The sequence below is a fragment of the Brugia malayi genome, assembly GCF_000002995.4.
Source record: "Brugia malayi strain FR3 genome assembly, contig: Bm_v4_Chr2_contig_001, whole genome shotgun sequence".
NCBI classification, from domain to species: domain Eukaryota; kingdom Metazoa; phylum Nematoda; class Chromadorea; order Rhabditida; family Onchocercidae; genus Brugia; species Brugia malayi.
Genome location: NW_025062476.1, coordinates 6,653,408 through 6,668,302, shown reverse-complemented (window position 1 = coordinate 6,668,302; position 14,895 = coordinate 6,653,408). Strand labels below are relative to the sequence as shown.

Here is a 14,895-nt window from a genome sequence, read left to right as displayed (position 1 = left end):
TCGAGATACTGTTGAAATGATGAAACATTGTTAAATTCAGGCTATTTTGTTATTTCAACAGCAATCATAATATATACTTCTAGCTGTTTATTTAATTCTAATAAAACTGCAATATCACATTGTTAGACATCAAGTAATAATAAATCCTTTATTATTCATAAACAACGATCATTAAAAGCATATTTACAGTAAGGCATACAAAAACTATCTTATAGTACTACTGAAAAAACATATTTTTTCCTTCCCTAATTATGAAAGAAGTGAAATTAAATAAAATTTGATTAACTTGTAATCAAATACAGTGAATTTAATGAGGTCTTAAGATGTGAAAAAATGCTAGCATTGAGTCTACTTTACATCTAATGTTGATTACATGTGATAAATAACAAGAGTACTATACAACAGTACTACAATACTATAATCAAGAAAAATCAGCTGCATCGAATTCAACTCGGCTGCTAATGCAAAACGTGAAGTGATGAATGAAATCAACAAAAGGATATAATCAAAGGAGAAAGTAACAAAACATAGAAGTAAAAGTAATACAGTTATGCATTTATTGTGTGAACTTTACATACCATAATTTATAGAAAATTGGTATTAAGAAAAATAACCAAATGCAATACTGGTTAAAACTGAATCCTGAAACTAAAATTCTGGCTCACAAGAAATATAACTAAGTAACTTAGAAATCAAAACTAAATTGTGAGGCCTGAGAACCGCAAACAGAATCGAAAGCATTGCATGCTTCATGATTTAATTTGAAACGAAAATTCGGCACCCCAGAATGAATTTTTTTCCTGTAACTGCGCGAATGATCAAAAAAATGTAGCCAGTTATAAAAACGTGCAGTAAGGTAATACAAGTATACCTCTCTCTCCTTTAAAGACCAAAAGGGTTTGCATAAAGCATATCGTTTGTGCGTTTGGAAAAAGTTGAAAGGACACTATAATTATAAGTTTACCTTATTGAGGAATTCTTCATCCACTGATTCATATTCATTGATTCACTAATGACAGGCTCAGTAAAACTATACTCCATTGGTCGATAAATCGGCCATGACCTGCCGTTTTTAGCATTGTGATAAATGGCTTTGCTAGCATTTGACTAAAAAGTAGTGTTTGACTTTGTAAGATTCTGTATTCAAGTCAACAGCATTTTGAAAAAAAAAGGTAATGAGCAGAAAATTTTTTGTAGCTTCTGTTAATGAATTTTTGGTTAAGAATATTCCACCGTAAAATTATGTAATTGTTTTTAGGAAATTAAGTTAAAGTCTTTTTCAATTTGAAATCTAATAAAAAAGACTCTCTTCATTTTCCCAATTTATATATATATATATGAATAATAATTACCATATTTGGCGAGTCTTTCTCAAACCAAGTGTTTACAGTAATCGGATGATATTCATTCAAATCAAATTCAGGTTGTGCTGCTGGTAAATTGCACAGGATGTTTGTCCCAAAATCATCGTCTATTGCAAGTTTCATCAAATCATTTGAGTTAACCGATAAATTTGTCAAGGATGCAACATCATTTTTTCCAATTTTTGGAAAATCGCTAAAGCTACAATCTAAAATATTTGAATTTATAATGCAGAAATATATGGCCGAACTTATCTTTAATTTTATATATGAATTCAAAAAAAAAGAGTATAATAACCAAACGAACTATTGCTGGAATGGCTTAATAGTTACACGACCATTTTCAACATTTACGAACAGATTTCTTGACAGAAGTATGAGAAGTCTGCACAGAAGATATATGATAAAAAATTGGTACTAACCTAATATATTATTAGATGATGAAGTTTTCGGCGATTGGCATACATCCGAGATAGTATTTGCATCATCAGAATTTGATAATACATGCTCATTACTGGCTGGAATGTCCTCAAATTCAAATAATTTTGCAGACGACGAGTCAGAAGTCAGAAATGCCGAATCTACCGAAAACGAATTCAGTGGAGACATATTCTCGAAAAAACTGCGCCAAAATTTCTGGAAAAAATAATAAAATTCCGCTAAAACGAATATTAAGAACCTAAACAGCAGATAGTCGTCTTTTATTCATTCATGGAACAATAATATTCTACTTCATGCATATCGTTCTCCCGTTGTGACAATTCCAATTCTTTTTGCTGAAAATTTGAACCCTTTGGACATACACCATGACGCCGCAAAGAACAAGCTACAATGCTTGTTGCAGCGACGGAATAACTTGTTGAATCGTCATTTCGAAGGAATAATTGCGGCAAAGCTGACAAGATCCGTTCTGCGTAATCGAGCAATAAAGGATCTGCAGGAAACAAACACAAGTCTTTACTATGCCTGAAAAAAAAATTGAGAAGTATACAAGAAAACCTTTCTCACTCAAGTATTGAATTAACAAATAAAATAATAAAACTGGGAGATTAAAAATCTCATCAATGAGGACAGAGCTTTTCTTATAAATAAGATAACTAAATATTAAAATTTTTGAAGAAAAAACAATTTATAAATGAATATTGCTTCTCTTTATATCTGTCCCCAATTTTTGCAGTAGTTGGAAGATCATAAGAAGATAATGTGCTATCGCCTTTCGTATTGAAAACTGCAGTTTCGTCGACAGGAAGTTTTAGATTTGTTTTTTTTCCAAAACTGTAAAATTTGAAAACTGGTGAAAAATGATACTAAAACGAAGCTATAAATTCCTAAATCTATCTAATCTATTTATCTATATCTACTATCTATCTTATTCGATTCATTTATCTCCATTTATCTCCTATCTTATTTTCTATATTTTATTTTACTTTTATTTAATGCGATTTGATAGCAGAATTGTTTAGATTAAAGAAGCATACTAAGATTTACTAATCATCATTTATAATGATAGCACCTATTAGGCGAAGCTATCTTAATTTAGCCAAACTTAATGATCACAAGCCACAGTATCGTACAGAATCTTCCACACTCATTACACTTTGATTAGTAGTTTTAGTGCACATTAACAGCGAATAAACTTCGGACAGTTGACATAAATACGCAAGAGGTGTTGAAACAATTGGCAGATACCTTCTCAAAATTTTGTTCCTTACTATCGCTAATACAAAATACAATTCTTAAAAAATTGTTACTTGAAATCAGAAACTAAGCGAATATACTGAAAAATGAATATACCTAAAACAAGGATGGATGCTAAAAATATTATCAGCTGATAATGGCATTCGAAAGACAACGTTGCGATTAATACTATTTTCAGCTCCTTGCCCTGCTTTATTCCACATCCGTCGCCTATCACGAGAATCTTCAGCCATCACTGCTCGCACATCCTCTCGAACCTAAAATGAACTAAAATAAATTTAAAAAAAAAAAAAAATGATGTACGGAAACAATTATGTGTATTAGATTACACATAACCATTCTATTAAGAACAAATTACATGAAAATATTTTCTGCCAATAATGTATTTTTTTTAAAAAAAAAAAAAAAAAAACCCAGCATTTAAGCAAGCAGTTCAAGAACATTGATAAAAGGGAACCCTGCGTTGCATAGAAGACGTTATCATATTTGGTTCAGTAATGACTTCCGACTGTTTTGCAAACATCCAAATACCAGCTCGCTCCTTCAAACGTTTATGAGGTGAAATAGGCTGAGTTAATCGTTGCGCTACTGAAAGTTCTTCAGAGATTAACTATTAAATGTTTACTATATTCCTATAGAATCAAAGGTTAATTTAATACTAAATCATATTTCTTAACTATCATTACAATGTTATAATAATAGCAGTAAAGTTAATCCCGAATCGGGGCGATCCGAATTTACAATGTTACAGTCTGTTTTGGTGAAGACTAAACTCAGACTGTGATCGTTAGATTGTGTTGCTGAAAGGACCGATATTGAATTACGCCATAAGTTAAACATCTTGAAAACCACAAATTTTAATGAAAAATTCTCCTGTCACAACTAAAAGAAAATAATAATTGACTAGAATCTTTGTGAGCTAGTAATTAAATGGATTGAAGAAAATAATTCTTTTTCTTAAATTCAGAGAATCGGCAGTTCCAAACATGAAAAGTAACAAAATTATGAGTGGAGTCAAAAATCACTGAGTAGAGGAATTTAGCATAACATTTAATTTCAGTTTCCATTCCAAACATGGCATAAGCCATGTTTGGAATGGAAACTTTCTTTTTTCTTTTTTTGTATTAATTGGAAAAAAGACAAAAGTATAAAAAGCTATAAAAGCGACTAAAACCATAAAATAAGATATGAAAGTGTTTTAGTGCTAAAAAGAGAACTACTTTCATACCAAAAAAAAATAAGTACGAAAATCATTAAATAAATAAATTACAAGAGACAAGCCAAGAAGGTTTATGAGTAATTAAAAAAGACCTCTTCCGGTATTAGTTAATACAGTTCTTAGTTCTGAAGTATTAGTTAATGCAATTCGACGGTCCTTAGCTCGTTTCATCACTGCATCAACATGTTTCGCCATTCCATCATGGCAGCTTCTCCCATTTCGTCGTCCCAAACGTCCATGGTTTACATCAGATCGCATACTCTTAAACCATAATAGAAACAAAATTCAAATTAACAATTTATTTTGAATAATTGCTAATCGCTGGAAGCAAAATTTACGGCTGATACATAGGAGTTCAATACACATTTGTAGTTTAAGAAAAGGCACTGTAAAGTTTTAATAGAAGTTTGTTTATTAATTCGAATTTACAAGGTTTCGAATTTGCACCACCACAGGTAGGTATTCTGAAAAATTATTATTGTTGGAGAATAAGCACAAACAGCCATTATGAACATTTTTGCTCCCAAAAAGTCCCAAAAAGTGGCTATCATTATGAACATTTTTGATTTGTTTTCAGCGATACAGCAAACTTTATTAGTGATCGTATGGTTTTATTGATAAATAATTTAAGTTAAACGTATTTTCATCATTTGTTTAAAGGTTTCAAATCTGTTTAAAGATCATGCATCAAATTTTACCAATGGATGGTGAGATTTTATAATGACATTCTGGTACGGAAAAGCTAAGAACAACGCGACAAGAAAATGCGTTTTGGCAACTGTGTATCTCTTATATGACATAATTTTTATGCAAAAATTTCGAATTCGCATATTTCGCCAGCACTACTCCATCTTTTTTCTTAGATATTTAATGAACCGTTTAACTGGGGCCAAGACTGTTAATTTTGACGATCGAATACGATAGATCATTGTACAGTATTCTCTAAGGAAGATGAGAGAGGAGGAAAGTTTCAAAACACTTTGTTAATGTGTATTTGAAGGTTTAAGAACATTTCAAAATCATCTCGACTTCTGCACTTCTTGTCCTTAAAACTAATTAAACTAATATTCTAAAGTTTTACGGTTCTTCAAAACCTTTAAACAATCTCTCTACAATCCTTGCAAATTTATAGTTCATGAGAAATAACAGCGCTATCAAAACCCTTCACACCATAATTTCTCTTCTCTAATCTGCAAGACTCGCAGCATCAGCGCACTGTACACATGAATAGCTTAAGACATGCAAGTAACTAGTAAAGTCCAACCCACAACCTTACCACCTCTCCCACTCCCGCCGCGATGATCATTCGCCCACTCACCCAACCGTTCCAATTTCAACAATTCACAAATCAGGTACTCGGTGACTTGCCCGTGCAAGTCCATGGTAGAAGTTAGTTGGTAACTTTCAGTTTGGACGTTTATCTGTCTTATCAGTGCGATGGTAATCTCTGTTACCATGGAACTGTTAAGATTTTTGTTTTTTCGAACCGAGCAACGTTTACCGGTATTTTGCTAGTTTCAGGTCGTTGTTGTATAGACAGTATTATCGTTGTGTAATAAATTCAAACTTTCATAAAAACAAAAACTAAATTTTGCTCATCGAAATGGAAGAAGAGAAGACAAACTGCAAGTTTGATCCATGTACTGCTGGTAGTAGCGAAAACAAATATCCATGCGAATGTTACTGCTTCAGACTTAGGTTACTCTTTCTTTCTTTCTTTTCATCTACACTAGTTATGTAAAACTTAATAAACAACTAATGCAATGCAGAAACTCATATACGCATAGGATGGACACATTTCAGTCGAAACGAAACACCTCTAGAACAGAATGTGCACTGTTTATGCACAGGGGAAAACCGACGCTACGGCATAAAATACCGATGCCGAAGGAAAGCGTTAACATTTTTATCGAACATTATTGATGGGAAAACTGTAGAACAATCATTTTGTTCGGTTAGTGGTATACAACTGAATTTTTGTTGGCGTATTCCGCTTATTCTTTCGTATATATCAAAGCAACATTATTTGTTGCTTTAAAATAAAAGAAAAAAATGATATTATGGAAAGACAGAATTCATTAAATTATCGAGATTGACGCCATTGAAATACGATTTTGATGACTGTGATTTAGATTCACTCAGAAATGGTTCACCAACATCGATTATGTCTAGTTTGCTATGCTTTCTGCACGGAGGTAATTACTTGGTTGCTGTAGTATGGATTTCGGTTGATGTATAACAAATTAATCAAGAACAAATAGCACATAGGAATTTTTATGATAACGAGCTTTAAAAGAGTTTAGAAGAAGAACAAGAAATGCTAGGTGCTTTATGATTGTTGATTTTATATGTTTTAGAGTTCTTCTGAAACGTTTAAAAAGAAACTTTAAACTGTCTGAAATATTGGTAAAGAAAATATTAAAATTATATCAAGTATGATAATATTATACTAGAACATTAAGGAAATTTTATTCATTTGCTAATTGAAAAAAGTGAAAAATGCTTCAAGATATCATTCCTTTAATATTTCATATGAAATTGTCCTATGTCTAGAATTTGGTCACTGTAAAGTTAGTTGGAATTGTTCTCTCCTAATTGTCACTTCTAATTAGTGAGAAGGATAATGATAAGAAAAGACAAATTAAAGTAATTGTAAAAGTTTCGTCTAGTCTGAAAAAGAAATGATGCATAAGGCCGTTAAAAATAAACTTAGGAAGAAATATTTGCAGTTCCTTGAAGTTCATTTTTAAAAAGGATTATGTTAAAAATGGGTTGGTCTCTTTTTAGGGCGAACTGAAAGTATGTAATGAATTGGGAGTACAACATTGGATGCATGCTGACTGCTACCATTCATGGAAAGAAGCTTGCTGTCATTGCAATATTCTTTATTCTGCTTCATCTCATTTTACGTTATTTCCATACAAAGTAATTTTATATCTTAATATTATATATATATTGAACATTCCATTTGTTGTTTAAAATTCGTCCATCATTCAGTTGCTTTGTTTTAGGACCCTTTGTTTGAGAAACTTGAAACTGTTTTTCCGAAAATGACTAGAGGGTTGCAGTTGAACGTCTGTAAGTTATTTTATTGTGAAATTGTTGATTGATTTACTACAATTGAACGTTTGCAAAACACCTGCAAAAAAAAATTTATTTACTTGTTTTTCACTAATTTGATATCTCTTCAGAAAATTTATTTATTTTTTCTTGTTCACTTGACACTTTTTTCAAGTGAATTTCAAGTTTTAGTAGCGCTTTGTGAGAAGGAAAACTATTCATGGTTAATATCAGAACTTGACACATTTCAATCTGTTCGCTCCAATAGTTTATCGACAGAACGACCGTTCTATATGAAAAGCCAGTTACTTTTACGTGAACTATGGGAGACTTTCCGAGCTGGTACTTCCAGTTAATTTTCACCATTAGTTGTTCATTTCTCTTCACCGTTTATGTCGAATTTACCATTACTATAAGTTAACCTCTATTTTTATAGATAAGTCGCCTTATGAACATCGTAAGTACTATTTGGATAGCATAAAGTTTGCAATACAGTGCTGCGACCGCTTATCTCTATTAATTATACTCCAGGTAATTACCTTTTGTTTTATGAAAATTGTTGAGCGTTCAAAATAGCAGTTCCTTATAATTTTTAAGAATTTTCAGTATGTCCAGTCATTCAGCAAACATATTATTAAGTCCAATTTTAAATTTAGATTATAATATAATTCATTTAAAATAATTTAATTTTTGACTTCAGTTTTTGGATGTAACTGTAGATGGCGAATGTCTTCTTTTCGCTGTAGAAGCTAACGATGCTTTCTCTGTAAGAGTACTTCTGCATCACGGTGCTCCAATTAGTTTTCAGGTATTTTCTTCACGTTGTTGTTTTCTACTGCTCTTATTAAATTCAAGCTTGCATTTTTTTAAATTACAAAATTTTCACTGCAGAAGAAATCTGGAGAAAAAATTGATTCTTTAAGTGTGGCATTTATACTTGGTAACTGTGCATCAGCAGAAGAAATTCTAAAATTCTTAAATTATCGCAGTACTCGAATGGTTTGTTTTTGTTTCATTTAATTCAAACTGGCATTTGTTTGTCGCTACAATCACAAATGCATAATTTGTTATGCTGAACTAAAGTTGTTTGTGTTTTAGTGGAATGATATTCGTCAAAGTATACGAATTGGTTTAAATATGCAATTTTATAGCAAGAATTTATGCGCAATCGTTTGCTAGAATTCATTAACCACCATGACTATCGTGTAGTGGATCTCCTCCTCGCTTACGGTGCCAACATTTATGATCGTAGCGAAAAAGGAAAATCAGTATTCCACAGAATGACCCAAAATAACGATCAGCAACTTGCTATTGCAACTGCAACCAAGTTATTTGAAAAAACAGTAATTGTACCATCTTTTATTGATGCTGAAGATTATCGTCATCGTACTGCCCTCCAATTGGCATGTGCAAGATGCCACTGGAAGCTGGCCGAGTAAGTTTCCTTTTATAAAAAAATTTTTTTACAGTTTTTTTTTTTTTACAAGGATGACCGTTTTATTTGTATACTACATGATTTAAATATTTAAATATGTGAATTTATAGATTTGCTTGTCGAAAATATGCTTTCTATTAGTTCTTCGAAAATTTTTGGTGCGGTGTTTATTACTTGGTTTGCGCTTTAACGTCAAATTTAGTTCTGTTTTAACAATGTTATAATACACTTGTTTTTCTTCCCGGTTTGCGTTTCAGTTTTTATCAAATCAATCTCTGCTTCTGTTTACTGACTTAATGTGTAAACGGCTTTTTCAACAGAAGGGGTTTAAATAAAAAGTTTTTTTTTTTTTTTTAATCATACAATATTCCTAGATTTATAAAATGTTTTTTTTTTTTTTATGAAAAGTGTTTATAAAATATGGTAAAATAAGACTGTTAATGCTCAGGTCGCAATTGCTAAGAGTCAGTCTATGACATATGTAATATGTATATTTTTACCTAATTTTAAATCTTGATAAAAATGTCGTTAGCAATCGATTTATTAACTGATGTCAAACCAAAGGTGTTTTGCAGTGCGCTAGAAGAATTTTTGCAGCGGTAACACTTCGGTCAATTTTGTTATAACCTTTAAAAAAAATCTTTTTTTTGTTCCATGTTATAAATTATTATCTCCCTCAGCAGTAATGTTACTGGCGACGTAATTTAAGGATTTGATTACGTTTTTGATTATATTTTATTTTTTTTCTACTTCTTTGTTGCTAATGTAATCATTTATCACTAAGTATGTTTCGGAGCTGTGTGAAGATTGCATTGCATGTTTATCTTATGTTTAAATTGGCCCAACATCCGCTCTTCAATCTGTCCCCATTGAGACTTGGGATTTTAAGCAGGACCAGTGCCTGCTTGTCTTGTTCGCATTACGCAGTTTAACATAAATATACTTGTCAAACTAATGTCCCCAAGAAGCTATGCTATAAATTTAAATCGAACAGGAGATCTTCCACTAAGTATATATTGTTTTTACTTTTATTTTCTTATTGTCAAATCTTCTTATGCAGTTATTTAATATACATACTTTTTGAGACTTGATAGCTATGAAGATCTTCATCAGCTATGCTTATTTGTCTTTAACGAAAAAAATAAAAGGCAGATGTTCCACATTAAGGTTTTTAGAAAACACATATTGTCGTAAATTCAATTTTGAACAGCATAATTTTGCTTCAGATATGTAAGGCGTCAGGCTTGTACTTTTGCTATGGGTGTGTTGTTTTTACACCTAAAACTCTATCGTCCTTTTATATTTTCCGTTTTTGCCTTGGATACCGTCATAGTGATCACTTTTTATACTGAAACTTTCTCCATCTTTATCACTTGTTGCGAGCTGAATTTTTCTTGCCTTCAATCTAAAAATATTTTAAAATTTGCTATTAGTGATTATAATTGAAACCTGACGAATAGCCATCTTTGATGAAACAATAATTAATTTGTAATCCTCTCACCATAGTAAGTCTTCCACTTCACTGATAAACTTGTTTCTTCTCGATTTAGTGTTCTTCTGTTCTTTTTCCAATAAATGTATTAAATTTATTTCACAAAAATTTTAATCACCATATTTTCAACGAGACGAAAACAGTTCTATCAGATGCAGTGTTGACCGGTAAGTGAGAGCTTATCTGACTATATTACAGTTTTTTGTTTCACTTCATGTTGAATTAATAAAGAGCAAGAATAAGGATATTTCGAGAGAAGTTTTTAATTTGCAACAAACTCAGTTTACTCCTTACTTAAAGATGATCCTCAGTTCCTATTCTGCTCATGTTTAAGCAACTTATTTCAACTACATCAGTTTCTTCCAAAAATTTTCTTTTCATTCATTATGAAATCTACGGATTTGTTGTGAAGTAATTTTTTTTTATCAGATTGTTTTAGAAATTTGTTTTTCGGTTATTTATGGAAAATTCAAGGGAAAATGAGGATGAGTGGTGAATGATTATCATCTGCTGTTCTTTTCGGTTTGAATAGTGAAATTTCTGGAATCTGCATCTTTATTTCTAACTCTTAGTGATAGCAAATAAACGGAAGTGCATATCTAGATCTAATTTATACTCTTTTACATGCTTTGACGAATATATTTTCAGGATATTTTATACTGAGTTGTCAGCTTGTTTATTTAGTTTGAGTTTTCCCAATTTGTCTTTTGTTCACAATTCCATTTATTTACATTTCGTTCAGTTTAATTATTCTCATATTTTCTGTTGCTGCTTATTTTCTCTCTCTTAATTGAGGTTTTGTTCAGATCTTTGTTCACGAACTGTGTAATATTTCTTCTTGAATTATTTCGTTTTAAGTTTTAGGACAATTTTTCTTTTTCTTTTGTTCTATGGATTTGGCTGTTTTGGTTATCAATATAGCCAAATCCCCTTGCATAATTTTTCAAAAAATCGGTTACTGGTCAAAATAGATTGTTTTATTTATTGTCTTTTTCTAAATTACAGTTTTTTTTTTTGCTGTTACCTCTGGAATCTTATTTTTGAAGCATATTTGTCTCACACTTTCTTGCACATGTTTTATTCATTTGCATTTTTCAGTCTTTTAGTTTGTGTGAATTTGATAATTTATCGGTCTACTTACTTTTTCTCTAAATTCCACCGATCTCATTAGTTTTTGTTCTTGGAAAGAATAATTACTAACTATTATATGTTTTCAAAATACTTTCAATTTTTTTGCGGAGATTTTCATTGAAATTTTTAGATTTTTCCTACAACGCGGTGCTGCACCAAAGGGTTTGTGGACCGATATGAGATTGCCCGAATTTTTGCGCTCATACATTGATCGTGTTGGAAGGGAGTTGAAATTACGAAAGTTTCTGTCGGTCTCACGCAAATATATCACACAGTCAGAATTTTTACTGATGTTAATGTCAAAATACTTTTAGTTACAAGATGCCTGAAAAATGCCCGTAACACTGAGTTAACTTATTAACGTGTATCAGTACGGGAAGAATGTCTGCTTAAAGTAACTGATACGATTTTGCATTAATTGTTAGCGAACTATTGCTATTGCAGTGACATAACCATGGGTCGTGAACGTGTTGCAATACCTCTTGAGAATGGCACAGATGATGGAGCTACGTTGGACCCTAATTTTGAATATGTGAATGCTGTTGATGATCACGATTCATTTCAAACTCATATCGACTTTTCACTGGTTATTCTCATTTTTACATGTTCAGAATTATGGATTTGGTTCAATTATTTTTGAACTATGGGCATTTCGATCAACTGATAATGGTCGGACATCTTTTATCACAAAGTCCTTTCAAGTAGCCCATCTGCTGGTGCATCTGGCATGCAAATCATATGAGTGGATGCACTGCACTGAATAACTGAATATTTAAATTTAATGAATTTCCCAACTGAGACGGTAGCTAATTTACTATCATTTCTAATTTTGCGATTAAAGAAATAAAATAACCTTCAGTGTTTTTTATAAGATTTTTTTTTTCAGTTTCTCTACCACATCACGATTATTTTTTAGGCATGTCGCTGCGCAAACGACTGTCAGGTTGATTGTCCTTGTTTGGCCCGCTGTACATATGATGCAGATGGACATCTTACTGGTCGAGCAGTAGAATTGGCTGACAAAGCAGAATTAGGTGTGCTACTGGAATGCAGTTCATGCTGCTTTTGTTCAAATAAGTGCAGATCGAGAGTTGCACAAAAAGGTGTTCATTGCGGACTTGAGGTATGCTTTTTATATATGTCGAGGCTGCAGAATTCAAGTTAAGAACTGTTCTTAAATTATCTAAATTTGTAGGTTTATCGTACAAGGAAATATGGATGGGCTGTGAGGACCTGTTCTTTGATAATGAAAGGTAAGCTTTAGTAAATTTTTATTGTAATATTGTATCTATCAAATCGTCGCTTCAAGTGTCACTTCAAGGTCTCTTCTGCTTGATTTCAGGAAGTTTTGTTTGTGAATATACTGGAGAACTTATCTCAGATGCAGATGCAGATAAACGCGAAGATGATACTTATTTATTCGAAATTGTGGTAAATTTTTCAGAAATTGATCGACCCCGCGAGCGAGTATAGCATAGATATACCGGAGTCTTATATATGTAAATATATTTAATAAACCTATTGAGTGCTTTGGGATCCATTATTTCTGTAGATATTTTGAGATCATTTTGAAGCAAACATTTCTCTAGAGAATTTTCAATCAGACATGATCATGCGGCCAAAACATGAAAATTTGGAAAAAGAACAAATTAAAATTGTCAGGATGTAAGCATCTATTTAGTATTTGGCATTAGATAAAGTTCTGAAGAAACTTAAGTGAACTCAAAACACTTACTTTGGTGGTTTGAGAAGTTTGCGGTGGTCAAGTTACTAGCATAAATTTTTAATGGTACCTTAAACTTTCCAAGTTTCTTCTATGATTGCAGAAAATTCTCTTTAGCAATTGCATTGTGTCATTTTTAGGACGAAACTTCAGCCTACTGCATAGATGCAAAATTCAAGGGGAATGTTTCCAGATTCATCAATCATAGCTGTGAAGCAAATTTGGTCACCCTCCGAGTTGTATGGGATGCAAATATACGTCATTTACCTCATATCTGCTTTTATGCTAAAAGAGATATTCAACAGGTGCATCAACAAAATTCTACCTGTTGATTTTCGTCTATACTTTCATTTCTTATGTAGCTTGTTTCCATAACTTAAGGGAGAAGAATTAACTATCGATTATGGAAACCAGTGGTGGGACGTGAAGTTGAGGAATTTTCCATGCCAGTGTGGATCGAAATCTTGCAAATATACTAGTACGGTAAGAGAAGAATTACTACGGGATGGACTTATCACTGCAGAAGAAAACAGAGAATTGGAAGAACCTTTTGGTGGCAAGTTATAAGATTTTCTTTATAATGATCATTTGTTATGTACTTTCTCATTTTAGTTGAATATAATGTGGAACTTCATACCTGACTTGCTATTGGACTTACTGATGCCGATTGTTCCTGAATGCTCTTCCTCTTTTCTATTATTATTAGGAATAGATATTGCATTATTCCCTCACTTTGCAACTAATACTATACATTATCAGTATCATTGAAATAAGCAGTTATACGTAAACTAATTTTGAATGCTACTCGTGAGTGTTAGCTTAACCACAAAAAAAGTTCATCGAATTCTTAGTCCAGAAAAAATACTTAATGGCAAATTTTGTAGATGCAGATCTATTAGACTGACTTAGTATTTACTCGAGATATTTCCACATGCGAACATGTTCCGGAAGTTTCTGGTCTTTTTTAACAATCCTCCGTCCTAGTTTTATTTTCTATTATAGTGTGATATCGTAGACCTTCTTCAGGTAAATAATTGTTTACGTTCATTATAATACATGCTTGAAACTTGTTGGCGTTGAGACACCGTTTCCAGTACAAGTTGATAGTCGAATCTTCATGGAAACAACCATGAAGACGGTGTTTCGTGTAGCTATGATAATCCGTACACGATTAAGGATTATTTGAGAATCATTTTCATACCTGACACATTCCTATTAATAATTTACAGGACCAGAGGGATATCGGCATTCAACAAATCACAAAACCTCCGGACCACAAATTAAACGTTCTTGTCACGGTTTGTTAAAATTTTTTATGCCTGCTCTGCAGAGGGCTTACAAATACACATTCATACTAAACAATCTTACCAGTTATTTGCTTAGTTTTTTAGCAACTGAATGCTCTACTTAAAGAATTATATTCAATTTGAAATGGTAAACGGGAAGGAATTCCTTTGAAACTCATTTATCAGCTGTATAAAAAAAAAAAAAAAAACAATTAGGACATATAAATAACACAGTTATATATGCCAGCGTTTAATGGCATACAAAAAGCTAAAACGATCGTAAACTATTTTAAGAGCGAGATCGTGGAATCTATAAATACAGAAACCCGTGGTCGGTTTGTGAACAAACGTATAATCCCTTGATCTTTTTTTGATTAAGGTCTGGAACTTACAATGATCAAATTCTTTTTAATATTAAGCCAAAAACTTGGAATTCTTGGTAAATAAATCTCTTGATACTGACTTTATATACAGCTTGTAAATATGAACA

At 32.0% G+C, this 14,895-nt stretch overlaps 2 protein-coding genes across 4 annotated transcripts; one reads left to right on the top strand and one right to left on the bottom strand.

Annotated features, from left to right (window-relative positions):
* Positions 1-685: 685 nt before the first annotated feature.
* Bm10441 (Uncharacterized protein) lies at positions 686-4,536 on the bottom strand (the record flags this gene model as incomplete). Of its 2 annotated transcripts, XM_043078684.1 has the most annotated exons (9): positions 686-800; positions 965-1,107; positions 1,353-1,570; positions 1,784-1,997; positions 2,093-2,327; positions 2,508-2,636; positions 3,156-3,316; positions 3,517-3,647; positions 4,371-4,536. In XM_043078684.1, the coding sequence occupies 9 exons, from the start codon at positions 4,534-4,536 to the stop codon at positions 686-688; spliced, it is 1,512 nt and encodes a 503-aa protein (XP_042934618.1). The 2 variants fall into 2 exon arrangements, with proteins under 2 accessions (XP_042934618.1, XP_042934619.1); XM_043078685.1 differs by lacking the exons at positions 3,517-3,647; positions 4,371-4,536 and having other exon boundaries at positions 3,156-3,292.
* Positions 4,537-5,881: 1,345 nt separating this feature from the next.
* On the top strand, positions 5,882-14,779 carry Bma-set-11 (Uncharacterized protein; the record flags this gene model as incomplete). Of its 2 annotated transcripts, XM_043078682.1 has the most annotated exons (19): positions 5,882-5,976; positions 6,082-6,232; positions 6,411-6,473; positions 7,066-7,203; positions 7,290-7,356; positions 7,531-7,680; positions 7,775-7,869; positions 8,039-8,146; positions 8,230-8,337; positions 8,490-8,773; positions 11,527-11,670; positions 11,841-11,982; positions 12,313-12,519; positions 12,592-12,649; positions 12,739-12,827; positions 13,260-13,424; positions 13,501-13,672; positions 14,349-14,417; positions 14,700-14,779. In XM_043078682.1, 19 exons carry the CDS (start codon positions 5,882-5,884, stop codon positions 14,777-14,779), a joined length of 2,385 nt encoding a protein of 794 aa, XP_042934616.1. The 2 variants fall into 2 exon arrangements, with proteins under 2 accessions (XP_042934616.1, XP_042934617.1); XM_043078683.1 differs by lacking the exons at positions 5,882-5,976; positions 6,082-6,232; positions 6,411-6,473; ... (6 more) ...; positions 8,490-8,773; positions 14,700-14,779 and having other exon boundaries at positions 11,573-11,670; positions 14,349-14,530.
* Between the last annotated feature and the right edge of the window lie 116 nt (positions 14,780-14,895).